The sequence below is a fragment of the Myotis lucifugus genome, unplaced genomic scaffold, assembly GCF_000147115.1.
Source record: "Myotis lucifugus unplaced genomic scaffold, Myoluc2.0 scaffold_2, whole genome shotgun sequence".
NCBI lineage: Eukaryota > Metazoa > Chordata > Mammalia > Chiroptera > Vespertilionidae > Myotis > Myotis lucifugus.
This window is the reverse complement of record NW_005871050.1, coordinates 16,649,134-16,670,547: the sequence shown is the minus strand read 5'-3', so window position 1 is coordinate 16,670,547 and position 21,414 is coordinate 16,649,134. Positions and strand designations below refer to the sequence as shown.

The following is a 21,414-nucleotide window of genomic DNA, read 5'->3' as shown; positions in this document are numbered from 1 at the left end:
GACAAAAATAAGGAAGTATGAAAATTGTAGCACTTCAGGGGAAACGCAAAAAGGTTGGCATAACTAGAACATCGGATCAAGAGGTACTCTTGGCTGGAAAAGCAGTAGGAAAAGGGTACTAGGACCAGCTCACAAAGGCATTGTATGCTCTAGTAGTTTTGGCCTTATACTGACAGCCAAAAAAAAAGTGCAGCAGGAGTTTAGGCAGGAAGTTATGGCAGATGGAAGACTGGTACTATTAAGTTAGGAGGCACCTCTATTGCTAGAGTTCAGATGTCCAATAATATGGTCCTGAACTGGGTTAACAAAGTGGAAATGCGTAAGGGACAGGCTAGAGATCCGATTAGAAGGCAGAATTGACCAAATGGATGTCAGAGGTGTGACAGGAGGAGATAATTTGAATGGTTTCCAATTCCACAGATAGCTTGAGTGACTGGCTATGTAGATACCAGTGCTAGTTAATGATAGGGAATACAGGAGGAAGAATATATGCATTTCAGTTTTGTTTGTAGTTATTTTTGTGTGGGGGTTTAATTTTTTAAATGTTGTGTATGGGGGAGGATGGAGAGGGATATGTGCAAGGTGGGGATGTTCAGTGTTAGATCTGCTGAGTTTAAAATACCTGTGTGTGAGTCAAGTGGTTGATGAACCTAAGTGGTAGTTAAACAACAGACAAAGATATTTCTCAGTGACAGAAAGTAGTAAAAACAGGACCAGAGGCAAAGCCCTTGGGAACACCACTATTTGAGGGATCAAGGAGCAGGAAAAAAAGTAGAAAAGGCAGATAGAAAATAGTGCCACAGAAGTCAACGAAGGAAACAGTTTTGGGTAGTGTGGGAGAATAGTGTAAAATAGTAGAGAAGTTTGAAAAATTGCAATTGGATCTAGCAATATGGAAGGTGAGGGCTATGAGTCAAATTGCTGCAGGTTTAGGAGTGAACAAGGAGTGACTGGTAGGAGATCAAGAACTTGGGATGGGGAACACACAATACTCTTTTCAAGAAGTTTAGAAGAACAGAGAGGACAATAGGGAGGTAATTATAAGGGGATATGGGGTCAAGAAGTGATATCTTCAAGGTGTTTATAGGATGAGGGAAAGGGCCATTAGTATTTGACAGGTTGGAGATGCTGAAGAGTACAAGGTTTCCTAAGAGGTAGAAGAAATGGGATTCTAGAAGCATTGACCAGGAAAAGAAAACTTCCTGAGACTGGAGAAGAGGAAGGAACAAGTGGTTCAGATAGGGATACGTTTGCAAAAAGGGAAGAAGGATGAGACGTTGACTCACCACTTCTTACTATTTTTCCATTTCCTTGACTCTTAATGCCCTAGATCTCCTCCTAGCTTGCAATTGACCATGGATGTATAAATCAGATAATTAAACTTATTAGAATTTGTGTCAAAAATAAGAATGAACAGGCTGCAAGGCAATTCTGATTGTGCTTGTATTTAAGAAATGTGCCAGGCTAGCCTCTGGGACAATGACTGGGAACAAGATGCAGTCCTGGAGTTTAGGACTTTATGACATCAACTGTGGCTACCAGCTCAATTATCTTTCTTACCTGCTTCTCTGTTCTATTAAAAATCCAGATAAAGGTTGCTAGATGTGACTTGGAAATAAATGGTGTTTGTTAAGAGCACCCAGTTAGCTTATCCCCTTCAATTTCCCAAATCATCACCCAGCACATAAACTATTAGGTAGCATACACCTTACAGTATTATGCCTTGGATTTAATATAACTTGGGTTTTTAAAAAATTCATTAATTTTTAATTCTGGCAATGGATTCATAGTCATCTTTCCCAAATTGGCTATGTGACCTAGTACTGAAACAGTTTTCATAAATAGTGCTAATAAAGCTTTCATGTAAGACAAATATTCCCAAAGTAGATCAAAAAGGCAATTCCACCCTTACAAAGATCTTTCTAGATGCTGTCACTTATTTAAAATGTTCTCAATTAGCATGTGAAGTATTAATTTATAATAAATAATGATTTTGTGCATTCAACCTTGAAGGATTCTTTAAGTAATGGGAAGATATTTTGGTAAAACAGGAATTTTAATAGGATCACATCCTGAAGAAAAGAAAATCTCATTCTATAAGTCATTTTGTTCCAATTTTAGTATATGTGCTGCCAAAGCGAGCACTCTATAAGTCATTTTGAACTGATCTATTTGCCTAATGTACATTTGAGACGGTACTGAAAATATTTTGGGGAAAAGGAAAAGTGTATTTTTGGAAGAGTTTAATAGTCAGAGAAGCAATTAAGATTTTTAAAGATAAACTATTCATAGGCATTGAAATTTCAACTAAGTTTCTTATAGATTAAAAAAAAAACCTGATTGGGGGGAGGGGTAATGGGGATATAAGGACACATATGTAATACCTTAATCAATAAAGAAATTTTTTAAAAAGCCTGTTATCTTCAAATTTCTGTTCAGAAATCTTTCAAAAATAATATTCAGTGTGAGTTGGAAAGCTGAGATACACATTTTTTGAGATACACATTTATTAAAAAATGTAAATCAAAAACTCCTCTTAAAATCAATTGTGTCAAATTTCTCTTTGTAAAAGTCAGTGTTAGGAATTACATTCTTATGTGACATCTTTTTTTAATTATATATCTTTTAGATCTATAACCAAACTGAACTATATAACATGAATCTGAAAAGATACTTGAAGCTATTGAGTATTACCCAAATATGTCTATACTACTTTCAAAAACAAAATATGGCAATTTTGATGCAGAAAGTTAGCTACCAAGGTAATAGATAAGGAAATGGGTGGGAGAGAGATGAGCCCAAGCCAATTTAACATTATCTACCTAAACAGAGATGAAATGCTATAATCTTAAAAAAAATATGTGTCTTATAAGAATTCCTCCTAAAAAAGAAAAGAAACAAGATGGTGCATTTTACACTGTATGTAAAGTTATGTTCTTGATACATAACAAGGAGCTTCTTATCAGATTCCTTCTACTGGTAAATATACTCAAATCTTCACTGAAATGGAAAACTACCATTCAAAAGAAATAGAGAAATAAAACCTTCAACTTTACGAGACCCCAGAAGTTAAGCAGCTTGGCCAAAGTGACATGGCAGCTAGTAGCAACGGTGGGAGCTATGATGATTAACTGGCAGTCACATGGCTTAACTGGGTAATCCAGAGGAAAGTTATGAGCCAGATTGCTAATTGTGTGTGTGTGTGTGTGTGTGTGTGTGTGTGTGTGTGTGTGTGAGATATACTAAGGTTCAAACATTTTAGAGTGAGAGATTGTACACAATCCTATTTTGGTTCAGATCAATAGTTTGGATTATATGGCTGCAATGCACAGCTGCTATGTATAGATATGAAATATCAGCCTCATTTTAGGAGTTGAGAAAAAAGCACAAGATACTCTGATGCTTTTTAATATTAAATAAATTTTTGTTGTTGTTGTTGTTAATCCTCACTTGAGGATATTTTCCCATTGATTTTTAGAGAGAGCGGAAGGGAGGGGGAGAGACAGAGAGAATAATCGATGTGAAAGAGGCACATCAATTGGTTGCCTCCCGCACACACCCTGACCAGGACTGGGGAATCAAGCCTGCAACCAAGGTAGTGCCCTTGACCAGAATCAAGCCTGGAACCCTTCAGTCTGCAGACCAATGCTCTATCCACTGTGCCAAACCAGCTAGGGCTTAAATGAATATTCTTGATTGCTGGTTCCACAATTGGCTACACACCAGATCTGGCTGAGGAACTTCACACACACACACACACACACACACACACACACACACACACACACACACACAGACCCTGCTCATCTTATCTCAGACCTGCTAAATTAAATATTAAATACTCTAGGAATGGTGCCTGGAACTTGAATTTTTATAACAAGTTTCCCAGGTGATTCTTATACCGTAGCCAGCCCAGCATCAGTAGAGATCCATGTATTGAACCACTCTTCCAGATAATAACAACACAACAGGACATTTTGGAAATAATTTAGTTCTATTTCTAAGCATTTGTAAAGTTTTTCTTTTTGGAAGAAATTGACATTATGTGATATACAAAATCTTGACTTCAACCAATGGGAAATAATGTGAGCAAATTTCCTTAAGAAATAAAATAACCTTTATTGTTTGTTTTAGAAGCAGTATGTTGAGCAAATGGACAAGCAAATATCTAGAGAAATACCATACATCAACTAGTGGCTTAAACATTTGAAAGAAAAACATGAGAAGTATTTACATGGACCAGTTTCTTTATATAAATGCTAACACATGAAAAACACTCAGAACCATAGAGTGTTAGACCATCAAGGTGTAAACCCAGTAAAGCAAATGAAACTACAAAAGGTACAAAGAGCATGTGGCTGTAGGAAATAACCAACCGTATATAAACTGGCCCACGTAAGATACAAAAATATTCAATGAAGTCAGATTTTCTAGAAAACAGTGTTAATTAGAGATATTTTCATATGAATCAGATATATAATTAAATGTAGAAACTTTTAGAAACATTAACAGCATTAAGCCAGTGCCACCCACTTATGCTTTAATCTCTCTCTTTTTTTTAAAGCTGCTTTGTTTTGACTTGTGAGAAACATCTAAGACCTACGTTCTTATAAGCATTAAGGTTAACAATCCATTCTTTTAAGGTTAACAATCTTACAGTAACATACTATTTAAATAAAAAATAATTTTTAAAAATCAGATTTATATTTTTGTCTTTTGTCTTTTATAAGTGCCTTAAGCTGGCAATGCAGCTCATTGTAGCTTTAAGAGAGGGGTTGATCAGGAATCTGATTCTGAGCCAGTAAGAATTTCAGGCTACTCTAAACAGAGAGCAAATTTAAGTGGGAAAAAATATTCAGCACTCCAATATAACTTGAAAGATAGTTATAGACATATATATGCTTACAGGCAATTGCTTGTGTGTGTGTTTTTAGTTAGACTACCAAATTAATTCAACATCAATAATACTTTGGAACCCAGATATCTCATTTTGTAGTGAATGGGGGTATACAATCTCCTAACACCCCCTCCCCACAAAAAAAAACTCAGGCACCTTTGGTATATGGCTGCATATTAACAATTTCTAAATATTTGCTCAGCCATTCCAATAAAAAACACCTAGAAACAGCAAGAAATATGTTAACTATGAAGCTGAAATGTTTTGCTTTCTCATATAAACATTAGGTGGTTCACGGTAGATGGACAACTGGTGCATCTCCCCAGAGGACAAAACTGAACACAAAATACATGAATTAATAATGATTCTACCATAATGAACAACAATAATGTAAGTTTTGATTAGCATATAACCATTTAAATAGGAAAGCCAAATTAGTAAATGTTGTAGCAATCACTTTAAGCTGGAAACAAAGAACAACTCTTAAAAACAAAACAAAAAAACCCAAACATTTTAATGGAGAAGACCGAGACTTTTGGGTTATGTGCAAGTTACTTTATAGGTGTAAGTGCCCTTCTTTTCTAGGTTCTAGGACATACTGGCATTTCTTCTTTAAGGAAAAGAAAAGATAAAAAAGGAATAAAAGATACTACTACCACCAAGGACACTGGAAGTCTACATTAACTTTAGCTCTGCAGGTAGAGACCAATTTACAGGTAAAATGACTAAGGCCCGAAATTGGCACTGCCTAGCAATTATCTCTAAAGCACCTAGAAAATTGAAATGCTCAGCTGGAATAGTCTTGTATCTTGCAATTTAAAAGATTGAAATATCCAGGTTTTTTTAGAAGGGATTAAACAATAAGCTTAACACCTATTCTAAAACTTCAAAAGCTTTGCATCTTTTGTCATTACAGCCACATTAAATACAAATGTATTCAAAAAGCATTAGGAAAGCAGTCATTGCTAAGAACATAATATTAGACTGTTCAAATCTACTGCCATATCTCTATTAGGTCAAATATATAGCAATGTCAAAGCAGCTAAGTTAACCTGCAAACAAAATCACAGAAAAAAATGCAAAGGGAGCAAGTACAAATCCACTGTAGAATGTACTGTCTCAATTCAACCACATGCAAGAAAACAAATCTCTTTTAAAAACCTGTTTTTCCTAAACTGTATATTTCTAGTCAGAATGACTAAAGTAAAAACACTGAAACACTAATTCAAGCAAATAAAATAGAACCTATAATCCAGGTGATTTTGCACATGCCTTTGGCTGAAGAAACAACAGATTTAAATGCCTTGGTTAGGAAAACCAAATTCACATGACCAATTTGTAGTTAATAGTTTTGGGGTGTTTGTATTTATTTAAGTACAAAATCCCCCATACCACTGGTTCTAAGATCAGAACTAAAAATAAATATATCTTAAATTGGATAGTATTGCATGTTGGAATTTGTACTTGCTTTATTACTTTGGAACAGAGATCACATATGCATTAGTGTTACAGAGTCTGATATCCAGCATAACTTTTTCTTCTGCCAATTAGGTAAGCAATCACTATAACGATAATCAAGCCTGAAAGACCAGCACCAACTATAATTGGTATTAGAATGGTGTCATCATCCAGCGAACACTCCTGGGCTGTAGGTGAGAAAAAGTGTGTAACAAATAATGAGTATAATAAAAAAAAAAGAATGTCCAAAAGTAAAAGATGTTGACTCAAAAGTCAGAAGTGCTCTTACAAGTTCAACTTTAAGTAATTAAGACAGTATATTTTAAAGATAAAGCTATAGAATATTATAGATTGCTCTAGAATTAAAATCCTAAAACTCATTTGTTCTTTCATTCGTATATGATTGTACGTATATTCATATATATGAATACATATATATTTGTACCTATGAGTAAATGCATACATGTGTACATGTTTTTTAATTTATATTCAAAGTCCTTTCCAAAACGGGAGTATTACTTTATTTAAAATGAAGTGAGCTAATCTAGCCCATTTCACATGGCAAGACGAGCCTCTCAGTGGTAGAGTGAATGTCTTTTGGGAGACTGGGACCAGATCAGGATGGTTTAATCATGGGATTAGGATGGCCAGACTAGCTCTGGAATCCTTTAGACAGAGAACGGCAAACTAGCCCATGAGCCAAATTTGGCCCAAGAGCTAAAAATGGCTTTTAAACATTTTACAATGGTTTAAAAGAAACAAAAAAGAATATTTTGAGACATGAGAATTATATGAAATTCAAATTTCAGTGTCCATAAATAAAGTTTTATTGGAACACAGCCATACTCATTTGGTTATTGCCTATGGCTGTCCTTGTGCTACAATAGCAGAGCTGACTAGTTGTGAGAGAGACCATATGGCCTTCAAACCTTAAACATTTATTGTCTGGGCCTTTATAGAAAAGTATACGGATCCCTGACTTAGAGTACATGATTTTAGTGGCTGCAAGTCAAGAAACTGGGACCTCTTACTACTTTGAGTGTGTTTATTACATTTATCATACATTTATCAATCTGGTCAGGATTGGCAGTCCATAGAATATTTTTTTCTTTTCCTAGGGAGTAGTCTGATCCAGTAAAATCCAATCAATATTCTTTTACCTTACTACAAGTCTATTTCTTTCTCCTATATAGTCACGTATTACCACTGTGTTGTATTTATAGGCACCCACAGTCAAGAGCATAGCCCAACAAATTGGTGATACATTCATCATCAAGACAGGGATTGGCAAAAGCAGATTACAGTTGTTCATATGGAAAAATACAAAATAATACAAGAATAAACTGTTTTGTGTACTCACAACTATAGACCTACTTTTGCCTACCTTTATATTAAATGTTGTATACTCCTTTGGGTGACATTTTAAATTATATGCACATAAACAGCAAAGTTTCAAATTAGAGAATTTACAGAGCTCATCTCTATTACAACTGACTAGATATACAGGCTTGAGCTGATATTACACTGCAAATAACTTTAAATTCTAAATACAAATCTGGACCTAAAATTAAGGTAATAATGTAGAGGAGCTAGATAAAGACTCAAGAAGAAAATCATTAAAGGATCAAAATAATTGAAGTAAAAAAGAAAAACAAACAAAAGGGAAAAATAAATGTTTTTAAAAGTTTAAGGTGTGATTAACCTCTCTCGTCACAAGAATGGTAGTAGGGCGAAGAACCCAATTTATTGTGACCTAACCTAGTCAGGCTAGGTGTTCAGCACTAGTAGCTGAATGCAAAAGTAGCTGAATGGCTCAGAGCATATTGATTTTTAAACACAGCTTCAACATTTTTTTCTAAACCGGGGGTGGGGAACCTTTTTTCTGCCAAGGGCCAGATGGATATTTATAACATTCGTGGGCCATACAAAATTATCAACTTAAAAATTAGCCTACTATATTTGGTCAAACATTTATTTAATTCACCCTAATGCCTCAGCAGGGCCAGACCAAATGATTTCATGGGCCTTATACGACCCACGGGCTGGACATTCCCCACCCCTGTTCTAAACCATGGAATTAATAGTTTAAAATGCTGTGCATGACTGGATAGCTGTGCTCAGCAGAGCTGCAATCCACAAACCAACAATTTTAAGTAAATGGTTTAAAAGGGCAAGTCAACTAAGGAATTTTATGTACTTTTTCCTTCATGCAAATTTTAATCTTGTAATGCCAAATGCATCTTTCATACTCATATAAACACTGTAGTGAGCCGCTTGCAAAGGTTTCATTAAAAATCTGATAAACACTATCATAAGGACTGAGTAGATCTTCAAAAGGCCTCATTCACACTGGCACATGATTTTTAAATTCTCCAGATCATTCTGGCTGGCCAAAGCATAGTTCCTGATATTTGAGGCTTTGCTACCATAATCTTTTGTCTCAACAAAACATGGCCAAACTGCTTTTATTCAAGTATGAAAATGTTTCCAGCTGGAAGATGGCCCCAAGGCAGATGCCAGATGCTCAAAGCTGCTGCTCCCAAGTGCCATCCTTCTCACAAACTAAAACCTGGGGGCAACATCCCCACCTTAAGTAAATTTAGCTCATGTAAAGCTTTTATCAGTTTTTGGCTTTAAGAAGTTTGTTGCAAATGGTTTTCAGATCACACAAAAATCTACGTTGAGCAAAATGATGAGCCAAATATAGAGTGACACAACTTGCTCAAGGCTTTGAGAACTCTACCATGGAGTCGAGAGGCGAGTTTATATTTCTGTAGTTCAATGCTTAAGTATTCATGACTCAAAGGAAAAGTCAACATAAGACCATCAATTATTAATAAATCTGGTTTGACTCTTACCTGTAGAATACTTTCCTTCTATCACATTGAAAGGCTGAACCCTTAGATAAAAGGTATTTATCTGAAATGCTCCAGACACTGAAACCGTCTGCTCTTTGTTGCACATATAAGAACTTCCCAGGGGGGCATCCCAGTAGCTAAGATTGTTATTTGCAATGCTGAAAACTTCAAAGAAAAAAATATGTTAGTAACATCTTATCCTATTAACATAAAAAGTGAGACTGAACTCAGAATTTTTCAGTGAAGTATAAGAGCTTGGGGTACAAAGTCTACCTACAAAAAGCAATTCTTCCCGTCACTAGGTTCCCTATCTTTCCTTTTTTTCTAAATTTAAGTAGAGTTGGTATACAATATTATGTTAGTTATATTAGTTTCATGTGTATAATACAATGATTCAACATTTTGTACCTTACAATATAGTAGTAATCAACTCACTAATTCTATTCATTATCTGTCAATGTTCCCTGCTTTTTCTATAGATGTTTCTATAGTCTAAAAATCAGTCACATCCTTAACTATTACCCACCATGATTTGAAAATATGGTATACTGCAAAAGATAGACTACTATAGTTCTAAGTTACTGATTTTAAGTTGTAGTCAAAGTATGATTTTTCACACAAAATCTTCTGTCCCATTAGTAAGGCACTATTTGGTAACAAGACAATTATGGTTTCTATTCCTTCAGTGTAACACACACTCTTTACCCTGAGGCCAATATTTTGCTTACCAGAGCCATTAACCAAATACATGCTGACATTCACTTCCTTCAGATAGAATCGGTTTTCATTTTTCTATTAAAAAAATGAGTTTGCAGTTAATCAACACATCATAAGGACTGTTTCATATTAGAGAATCTACAGAGCTCATCTCTATTACAGCTGACTAGATATACAGGCTGGAACTGATATTATACTGCAAATAATTTTACAGGGAGTTACTTTCTACAGAATAAAAGCAATCAAATACCATTACCCAAAAGATAAAACTATGAATTAAAACTCTATTCAACAGAAAGTATTATTCTACAGGTCTAATTGCTGTGCTCAGCAGAGATGCAATCCCCTGGGGGTCTTGGAATGTTTCAGTGGGTGTTGGAATTTAATATTAGAATCAATTGTAACTAAGTAGAAAATACAAAATGGGACAGAAACCCTTTCCCTCTGCATTTTGTTTCCAATTTTTGGACCAGAGATATGGTTCTCAGACACTCAATTCATTTCCTCCATTTTATTCCTCCTGTCACTTGCTAAGTAAGCCCTCCCCACCTCTAGCTTGGATCATAATAGCCTCTAACTGAGCTCCCTGCCTTTCAGCCTCTCAAACTCAAGCTTTCCTTCTCTGCTATTATTTTTCTGAAGCACTCATCTGATTAGCCCATCATTCCAATTATGTCAGTGCTTAGTATGTACAAGGTAACATATTGAAGTGCTCCAGGGAGCTAGCAAAATGAACCAGATTTGAATCCTGCACCCCCCGCCCCACCCCCCGCCCCGTTTGCAATCTGCCAGGGAAGATAAGATGAATACAGTAGTCCCCAGTTATCCAGTTTTGCTTTCTGCAGTTTCACTTTCCACGATTTTAGTTGTTCATGATCAACCCCAGTACACAAATCTTAAATGGAAAGTTCCAGATATTTGTAGAGAGAGAAATCACATTCACATAACTTGTATTACAGTATATTGTTCTAACTGTTCTATTTTATTGTTTATTGTTAATCTCTTACTATGGCCAATTTATAAATTAAATTAATCATCAGTATGTATGTATAGGAGAAAACACAGTATATATAGAGTTTGGTACTATATTTAGTTTTAAACATCCCCTGGGGGGGTCTTAGAATGTTCTAGTGGGTCTTGGAATTTAATATTATATTCACTGGCCATATAGGTACTATAACAGAGGAATGATTTGAATGTTAGAAAAGGAAATATTTTTTGTAAACCTTTCTAAAATATAATTAGATATAATCCTCAATTATTCGGCATATATTCCATAGAGAAAAAAGGTTTTATGTTCAAGAAACCAAGTTCAGATATGAAACAATTAACAGACCTAAATTTATATATATATACTGTACATAAATAACCATATTACAAAAAGAAAGTGATTAAGTTATGAAAATGAAAAGGAGAAAAATTACTTCCAACTAAGGGAGGAGCAAAAGTAATGCAAGCTTAAGGATGGGCCATTTGAATTGGGTAGGATTCAATTAGAAAACAAACAGAAAAGGGTATTCAAGAAGGCAACAACATGAGTAAAGGTAGAAAATAAGTGTAATCATGCCCTAGCTGGTTTGGCTCAGTGGATAGAGTGTCAGTCTGGGGACTGAAGGGTCCTGGGTTCGATTTTGGCCAAGGGCACATGCCCGGGTTGTGGGCTCAGTCTCCAGTGAGGGGCATGCAGGAGGCAGCCGATCAGTGCTTCTCTCTCATCATTGATGTTTCTATCTCTCCCTCTCCCTTTCTCTTTGAAATCAATAAAAATAAATTTTAAAAAAATAAGCGTAATCACAAATATACTAGTACCTGAGAATTTACTAAGTGCTAAGCACTGTTCTTAAAACTTTACATATGAAGCTTCATTGAATAATTACACCACCCCATTTTGAGATGGGGGAATCAAAGTGAAGAGATGTTAAGTAACTTTCCCAGAGGCTATATGGTTAGTAGTCAGTGAGCTGGGATTTGAATCCAGGAGGTCTGGCTGCAGAGCCTGTGTGCTGGTTACTACCTACCTCCTACCTCACTGGATTGTGTACAGAAAACAAGATGAGGAAAGCATGAGATTCAGGAAGACGGAACGAAGGAAACAAAGCTGGATTGCAGGTTACATTGCACAGCGTCAGGGAAGGAGGCTAGAACTACCCTGCCAGGGATTTAGATGTTATCTTATTGGCAAAACAGAACCACTGGAGGTTTCTGAGGAAGGGATGTGCTTCAAGAAGATTAGCTGATGCAGAACATTGAGGGAGGGGAGGAAGAAGAGGGATTAATTAAGAAGACTGAATAGTCCAGGTATGAGGTAATGCAAGTTGGAATCAGGGCAAAGGCAGTAGGGAATGAAAACGAGGGGGCAGACTCAGAAATTTCAGAAGGAAGCATAAAGGAAGACTTGACCACCTCTTCACATCTCTCCTCTGCTTAGGCTATGTCCTGGCTCAGCATTCAAGGCTCTCCACAATTTGTCCCAACCACTCTTCCATATTTATCTTTTACTAAACATGCTACATGCCTCATATTCTTGGCTGGTCTTGACTGGGTTCCTTTATCCAGAGATAACCTGTACTTTTGTACTCACTCCCCTTGTGTACAAATCTGACCCATCCTTGAAGGTCCAGCTCAAATGTAATCTATTCCATTAAGCTTTCCTGACTCACCACCAGCCAGAGTTAACCACTCCAGCCTCTGTACTCCCATAGCACCTTGTATTTTCCTCTGGTCTAACACTCATCTCACTTTGTATGTACCTTCTACAGTACTCTATTGCCCACAGAATCAAATTCAAAAGTCTTAGCATGGCATTCAAGGTCTTCCTCAAAACAGTAATTACTTGTCTATTTCTATCTTTACCACTAAACTGTGGGCACCCTGAGAATATATGCCTTCTTTGTATCCCACCATAGCATCCTGCAAATAATACACTGGAATTCAATAAATTCTCCTTTGGAAGCATCTATCATGAAGGTGAGATGGGCCCCACTGAACTCTAATGACATTACAGGTTTTTCCTGAATTTTCAAAGTGCCTGTAGCATGGTTAAAATAGAACTATTCTGGATTGCACTTTAAAATAATCTGTTAGGCAAATTAAATATTGTAATTATTAAATATTTTCCCATTAGAGTCAGAAGAAACCATGGTCCTTTTAGGATCTTACCATATATAGAAAGATCAAACTCAATCCCTCAAAAGGGAATAAACCTAAAATATTAATTTCCTCATTCTTAGTGACTATAGTATAATCACCATGCAACTTTAAAAGATAATGTGTCACCTGGCTGGTGTGGCTCAGTGGTTGAGTGTTGACCCATGAACCAGGAGGTCATGATTTGATTCCAGATTAGGGCACATGCCCGGGTCAGGGCACATGCCCAAGTTTCAGGCTCGATCCCCAGTGTGGGGCATGCAGGAGGCAACCAATCAAAGTGTTCCTCTCACTTTGATGTTTCTCTCTGTCTTTCCCTTTCTCTTCCACATTCTCTAAAAATCAATGGAAACATATCCTCAGGTGAGGATAAAAAAAATAATAAAGAAATTATTATTATATGAAAGACACATCTTGAAAATGCCTAAAGAAAGTTGTCATTTTTTCATGGTGAAGGGACTGGAGCCCGTGTTGATGAAAAAACCTTGCTGGCTGCGGTGACTGGCAGTGACTGCAGCAGCTGGGTGATGAGGCTGGTGCCTTGCCCTGATCAGCCCGATCACCTCCCACAAAGGGAGGCCAGACTGCAGCTTAGGCCCGCTCCCCAAGGGGAGCAGGGAGCAGGCCTAAGCCGTCACTAGGACATCCCCTGAGGGCTCCCAGTATGTGAGAGGGGGCAGGCTGGGCTGAGGGACACCACCCCCCCAGTGCACGAATTTCGTGCATTGAGCCCCTAGTACAGTGATGGCGAACCTTTTGAGCTCAGCGTGTCAGCATTTTGAAAAACCCTAACTTAACTCTGGTACTGTGTCACATATAGAAATTTTTTGATATTTGCAACCATAGTAAAACAAAGACTTATATTTTTGATATTTATTTTATATATTTAAATGCCATTTAACAAAGAAAAATCAACCAAAAAAATGAGTTCGCGTGTCACCTCTGACACGTGTGTCATAGGTTTGCCATCACTGCCCTAGTATGTAGTATAACAGAGGAATGATTTGAATGTTAGAAAAGGGAAGATTTTTGTAAACCTTTCTAAAATGTAGCTGTCTAATATAACCCTAAGTTTCTTGGCATTATATTCCAGAGAGAAAAAAAGGTTTTAGGCTCAGGAAACCAAGTTCAGATATAAAACAAATAATAACAGATTAACTTTTTCTATATCAGATGTCAAGACTATTTTCCTATCCCTTAGATACACACACACCCCTCCAAAAATCGTGGGGATAACAATTGCTTCCGAGAAGGTGAAAATAAAGGTTCCCAATGATTCATTTATGCTAGCAAGAAGTAGAGAATGTGTGCTTAACTTGGAACTTTCTGTTTAAGGTTCAGACCTTGATACAAATATGAACAAAAACCTGAATGCTGCCATTATAAACTGTCTTGATTTAATTAATTAATGCATGTAAAGTATTTATACAGAGCCTTATAGATATTACTCAAATGTAGCTGTTATTACTGGTACTATTACAAATAGTTTAGCTTCCAAAATGCCTAATATATTATAGTACACAAACATGAGAGTTTTCTAACCAATAATAGAGAAAAATAGTATGGATATTACTTTATCTTTTATATCTATACTAGAGGCCCAGTGCACAAATTTGTGCATGGGTGGGGTCCCTCGGCCTGGCTGGTGATCAGGGCTGATCGGGGCCATCTCGCCCAGTCCTGACCAGGCCGATCGGGCCACCAGCCAGGGGGAGGGGCCGCGGGAGGTTGGCCGGCCATAGGAGGTTAGCTGTGGGAGTGCACTGACCACTAGGGGGCAGCTCCCGCATGAGCATCTGCCCCCTGGTGGTCAGTGTGCATCATTGCTACCAGCTGGTCGTTTGGTCGTCTGGTCCTAATGGTCGCTTAGGCTTTTATATATATATATACTAGAGGCCCAGTGCACCGATCGTGCACTGATGGGGGCATGGCCTGAGAGGATCAGCCCGCTGTGGGAGCAGCTGTTCATCCTGGTCAGCGGAGCGGTGCTCCTACTGTGAGAGCACACTGGCCACCAGGGGGCAGCTCCTGTGTTGAGCGTCTGCCCCCTGGTGGTCAGTGCACGTTATAGAGACTGGTCAACTGGTCATTCTGCTTTTCAGTCACTGGGCTTTTATATATATATATATATATATATATATATATATATATATACACACCACACACACATACATATGTATACATACTTTTTATATATGGAGAGATTAGACAGTTGTTTTTATTGATTTCAGAGAGGAAGGGAGAGGAAGAAAAAGATAGAAAAATCAATGATGAGAGAGAATCATTGATCACCTGCCTCCTGCATGCCCCCTATTGCAGATCAAGCCCACAACCCGGGCATATGCCCTGACCAGTGACCTCCTGGTTTATTGGCTGATACTCAACCACTGAGTCACACTGGCTCGGCTAGACAGTTTTTTTGATGTGGGTTGATTCTTGCTCCTACCCTAAGATCTATATAAATGCAGAATAGCCACAATTGGTGAACATTAATGTAAGAGTCCAGCCACAGACCATTGAGGTGACCCTGAGGGATTAACAGGAATCAATGGACTACACTCTATAATTAAGTAGTGTTGAAATGGAAAATAGAGCTAATTATCTCCCCAACACACACACACACACACACACACACACACACACACACACACACCTATTTATACTTTCAGATGTCTTTCTGAGAGAATAAGCCTAATTTTAGAAAAATCTATTACTCACCACAGCAAAGACAAAGTCAAGATACTTAATGTTGCTGCCGTTCAGCCTAAGTAGAGCAGTTTGAGAATGGCAGCTGCCAGTGAAGTGAGTTGTATTGGGTTTGATGTTAATAACTGTAACCACCTTTAAGGGAAGAAGGGGGGAGGAAGGTACAGATTAGCCACAAATGTCTACAACAAAACCTTATAATCTAATAAGACCAACTTTAGTGGAGAACAAAAAAATCCTTTTGTCTGGATACTTAAGTTTATGATGTCTTACTTTCAAACAAAGTTGGCACAGGCCTTCAAGCTGTGACTCAGATGACTTTAAAAAAAAAGAAAAACAAGAGGGAAGCTTCCTTAGTAAGAAGCCAAATGAAAATACACATAATTTATGGAGCAAGAGCTGTCTGGCTTGTTTAAGTCACAGGTCTCTGGAAATGGGATTTGTTTGTTGGTACACCCTCTGTAGCCTCAGTGGAACACTGCAACTAGAAGTTCCATGCTGTATGTGGACATATCTATATGATTCCAGTCATCAAACAGCTGGAGAAATAGACAGCTACACTGTTCTCATACATCAACCTATAGCATATGTTTTTGATAAAAGTGTGAAGGAATTATATTTAAACTGACTGAAATAACGATCAACTCTGATATTGCCTGATCTATTGATGGCAAATGGAATCTAAACCCAAACAGTCTGTTAAACTGCTAGGTTTCCCACTGCCCGAGATAACACCTTGAGAACAACATTAACTCTTCATGGTTATAGTAACTCCAAACTCACCAAAACTCAATGAGTCAACATCAAATCTCCATTTAAAATGCCATCATTCTAATAACACTACGCTTGAGCTGAAAGTAGGCTACACTATTTGAAAGGAGATGCAAATAGAATGTAGCATAAAAATAAACAACCATACTTTATCTTGAGTGATATCTATAGACAACTATACCTTATCTTGAGTCATGTTCAACTGCAGCCCCATGGTAGCCAGAAGACAAGTACCATTGGTATTATTAACTGAATAGGATCCAATCTCTGGTTTTTCCTTTTGAGCAGGTGTTGTAGTAGGAGATGGTAAAGTGGTGGGAGTAACGGGCACAACAGTGGTTGAAGTTTTATCTTTCTCACACAGAAACTCTAAAACAAAGGACAAAATAAATTAAAGAAGACTTTTTCTCAACTCATAAAGGCCTAGGAAGAGCAAACTATTTATCACAATAGCAGTCCAAAAGAAGGGGAGGGAATACCTCGATAGATATTTTAAAATAAATGAGTCAGAATTCTCAAACTGCTGCTTCATATGCAGACAATCTCTAAGAGTTATGACACAGCAGACAGGCTTGACACACACAAATGCTTTATCTACTCAAACATGGCCAGCTGCAAATCCATCATTTCAGACCCTTAAGTCCCTTTATTCCCAAAGAACTTCACTGCCTCTTATGTGAAAATCAGAGACTTAAGTTTGAAAACATTTTGCTCCAATGTAGGCCTGCCCCCTTCTCTCCCACATACAACCACTATAAAGATAGTGTTTACCAGAAGAAAGTTTAGAGATTATTGAAGGATTTAAATACAAATGAACTTTTTATTTGTGTTACCCCTAGAGCAAATCATAGGCATTTCAACCTCTTTTTAGGAAGTATTGGTAGTTTCCCAGAACTGATGAATGAGAAATTGTTACAGTTATATAAAGTTATATGAAAATTATAAAACCAATTTATAAAATTCAAGATTAGAACTCAGAAATAAAATTTCTATGCTTTGGACTTGCATCATCAAAAGTGAAAGAGCTGACGATCAAATACTATTTGAGGATTTGATCAAACAAAGACTAGGTTGTATCGGCTGAAAACACTATAAATAAAGCATTTTAATATACCATTCCAGCCTGGCTGGCATGGCTCAGTGGTTGAGCATCAACCTATGAAACAGGAAGTCATGGTTCGATTCCTAGTCAGGGGACATGCTCGGGTTGCAGGCTCAATCCCCAGTGGGGGGTATGCAGGAGGCAGCCGATCAGTGATTCTCTCTCATCATTGATGTTTCTATCTCTCTCTCCCTCTCCCTCCCGCTCTGAAATCAATAAAAATATTTTTAAAATACCATTCCACAAGAGGTGCATTATAAACTTAAAATTATAAGTTCCATAAGAATAAGAATTATTATTTATAAAAATATTACAGTCCAGTGTAAACTATGAATAAATCTTAGTATATGCTTGCTTGCAGGTAACAACTTCAACAAAGCTACCTGGTATACTCATCTTAATTTAGGACCCAAATACAGGAACATATACTTTAAGGAGTCACCTTTTGTGCTCACTGTGCCATTTTGGACAAAAGCTTGTACATGAACATCCCAATAGTGCTGGATAACATCTTTCTTTTCTGCAGTCAACATACTATTGCATCTAAAGATGTCATTCAATGGAATTCTGAATGCCACAGGTTCATGAACAGTAAAAATTCCTGTAAAAAAGATTAACAATAGCTGTTTTTAGGAAGGTAGAAAAAAAAGCGATAATATAAATATGCATTACACTTTCTTCTCTTCTGCCTGCCCCACCCCATCTCCAAAGTGACAAAGGACATGGCATCTTCAGGGAATGACACATTCCCTAGGGATGAAACACAGGGTACAAGAGAAATGGGGGTTAGGAAGGGAAGACAAGCTGCAGGTGGTCACACTCTGAAGCATCTTATATGATTTAAGGACAGGTTAATGGGGCTTTATTTTTTAGCAGTGGGAGGTCAGCTCCAGTTTTTAAAGCTGGAAATAAATAACACATGTACAATTTATTTTAAAGGAGATAGCAAACGTATAGAAGATAGGCAGGGGAGAAAAATGTTAGGGAAAGTCATTTAAGAGGGAAACCACTTAGAAGTCTGATGACATGGTTAAGGTAAAAAGCAAGGAGGGGGATGCCTAAACTAAGACGGGAGAGGAAGAGAGCAAAGAGGCAAGGCTGAAAACATATATCTAAGGTAGAATCAACAGGACAGTGACTAAAAAGGAAGACAGATGCATTAATCAGGGATTTTATAGTAGATCTTTATTTCTGTGCTACTATCCCAAAGTAAGTTATAGTAACTACATGAATTTTTGGAATCTCTTCTTGGATAGAATTTAAAGACTATTCCATTTCATGAAATCTTCAGAATGTGAAAGCAGTAAGTTATAGCCATTCTGTACATAGTATTTATTATAATTCCTATAGTAAAACTTCAAAAGACTGTGATCACACTTATCCACCCAAATGACTTAGTTTCTTTTGGAGAAGCAGTAAGGAAGGAAGGTACTATTCAAGGTCCATAATACAGGCTGCTTTTTGCGCCTCTCCATCATATAGCCCGGCAGCCAGTTAATGCTGCCTTGGCGCCCCCTAATGGCCAAAGAAAAAAATTTTAACCAATAAACTAGAACAATTGTTTTTACCCTTAACGTAAGTGAACAGCTACATGAACTCGCTGTATTTAGACCTCAAAAAACAAATTAATAAAAAAAACAAGTTGTAGAAATATTGATTTACACTATAAAACTATCATTTTTAAACTATGTATTGTTTATGAACATATATACTGACATGTGTATTAGTCAAGAAGGAACAAATAGACAGAAAGGCTATACTCCAAATTCATGAGAGTGGTTACGTTTCAGGAGGCAGGGAGGAAAATGGCTCTAGAGAGTGGGTACAAAGGAAACCTCAAATGTATTTGTAAGATTTTATTTCTTTAGCCCAGCCAGCATGGCTCAGTGGATGAGCATCAACCTATGAACCAGGCGGTCACAGTTCAATTCCCGGTCAGGGCACATGCCTGTGTTGTGGGCTCAATCCCCAGTGTGGGATGTGCAGGAAGCAGCCGATCAATTATTCTCTCTCATCATTGATGTTTCTATCTCTCTTTCCCTCTCCCTTCCTCTCTGAAATCAACAAAAATATATTTAAAAAATAAAATTAAAAGATGAGGCAAAATGTGAAAAACAATGGCATTTACTAATTCTGGGTAATGGGTACACGTGGGCCTGTTATATTATTCTTGGTACTTTTCTGTATTTTAATCAAGAAAAAAATTCTTTAAAGAAAACAGCAATTTCCAAGTCACTTCAATTATCAGAAGCCTAAAAAGAAAACACAAAATTATCTCAAAAACCATAAACAGTCCATTTAAGGAAGCCCTTTTAAATTCCAAATAGTTTCAAATATTACACAGATGCTAGTAATAAAAAAAAATCTGCATTCTCCTTATTTAAAAATAAAAGGTGGGTGAAATAGGTGTTAGCTTTTAGAGTCCAAAGTTTTCCCATCAATCTGTCAGATTAAACCCCACCTCCTTTTCTTGCCACCCATTTGGTCCAGGCACTCATCACATCATACCTTAATTACTATAATAGCCTTGGAAGCTGGCTTCTCTGCATGCAGTCTCCTCACTTCCAAATTAATTCTGCAGAATATTCTTTATAAACTAGTAGTCTCTGCTTTGGTTATATCGCTCACTTGGTAAAAAACTAACATGGTTCCCCAGTGCCTACCCTATCAAGCTAAATGCTTTTCCTTGGCTTCCACGGCTCCCTATAACTTAGACCCATTGCCACCTAGCCAACTTGATTTTCTTGGCTGCTACACACACAGCCTCTATTTTAATCAGGCAGCTCTTCAATTACTGCCGCACACATGATGCTTCCCCCTGCTGGAAATACTCAGCTCAAAAATCTCTGCTTACTCTAATTCTACATTAGCAGAGTTTCAGCTCAGGTCCTACTTTTTCACTTCAACACACACTGACCTCTCCTTTCTCTGTGCTCTTTCTTAATCAGGACTCCTTATGAGAACACTTTAAATCTGACCTCTTAACTGCAGGTATGCACAGATGGGCTCAGGGACTATGTACAATATGCAAAAGTCACTCTGTATTTTGAGAGAGAGGGTCTAGAGCAGCGGTTCTCAACCTGTGGGTCGCGACCCCTGAAAATACATCCTGCATATCAGATATTTATATTACGATTCATAACAGTAGCAAAATTACAGTTATGAAGTAGCACGAAAATAATTTTATGGTTGGAGGTCACCACAACATGAGGAACTGTATTAAAGGGTCGCAGCATTAGGAAGGTTGAGAACCACAGGAGAGCTTCTCTCACATTGTCAGAAAAGATGTACGAGTCCTCCAATCTCCCAAGCACAAACAACAACTTCACACAGATCTCAATGCCTTCTAATTTTCCCATATAAGTTGAAAAAATAATTTCACTTTGTCTCTCCAACTAGTTTTTAAGCTCCTTGAAAGTGAGGGGCAAATCTTATACTAGCTCTGAAATACAATGTAGGGCACAAAACTAAATATATACGATATCTCATAACAAATTTGCTTTAGTTATCCCCCTCAAACTAAGAGATTGGTAAAAAAGAAAACTAGGATTTGATTTCCAAATCTTAGTCTGCGATAACTCCCATTTTATATGACCACATTCACTTCTGAGTCCTTAAAATATGATCTTTTAATATCCATATATCCAAATGAGTTATTTATCTCCAGGTCTAGGCAACTGAAGTCTCTGTATCTATTTCTGGGGTCAGGATGAAATATTACTGGTGAGAAATGCTAAGCTATTACAAACATCATGTTA

General features: G+C 37.2%; 1 protein-coding gene across 2 annotated transcripts in view; it reads right to left on the bottom strand.

Annotated features, from left to right (window-relative positions):
- Window positions 1-21,414, bottom strand: part of LAMP2 (lysosomal associated membrane protein 2) — a 37,171-nt gene that overhangs the window by 1,757 nt on the left and 14,000 nt on the right. Inside the window, exons 4-9 of one of the 2 annotated variants that reach the window (XM_006082154.3) lie at window positions 18,099-18,257; window positions 16,736-16,923; window positions 15,796-15,918; window positions 9,942-10,005; window positions 9,214-9,378; window positions 4,095-6,543 (exon numbers count right to left, since the gene is read on the bottom strand). In XM_006082154.3, the coding sequence (XP_006082216.1) occupies window positions 6,404-6,543; window positions 9,214-9,378; window positions 9,942-10,005; window positions 15,796-15,918; window positions 16,736-16,923; window positions 18,099-18,257 (839 nt within the window). In that variant the 3' untranslated portion in view covers window positions 4,095-6,403. Of the gene's footprint in view, window positions 1-4,094; window positions 6,544-9,213; window positions 9,379-9,941; window positions 10,006-15,795; window positions 15,919-16,735; window positions 16,924-18,098; window positions 18,258-21,414 lie in introns of those variants that run through there. The other variant, XM_006082153.3, reaches the window with a different exon arrangement.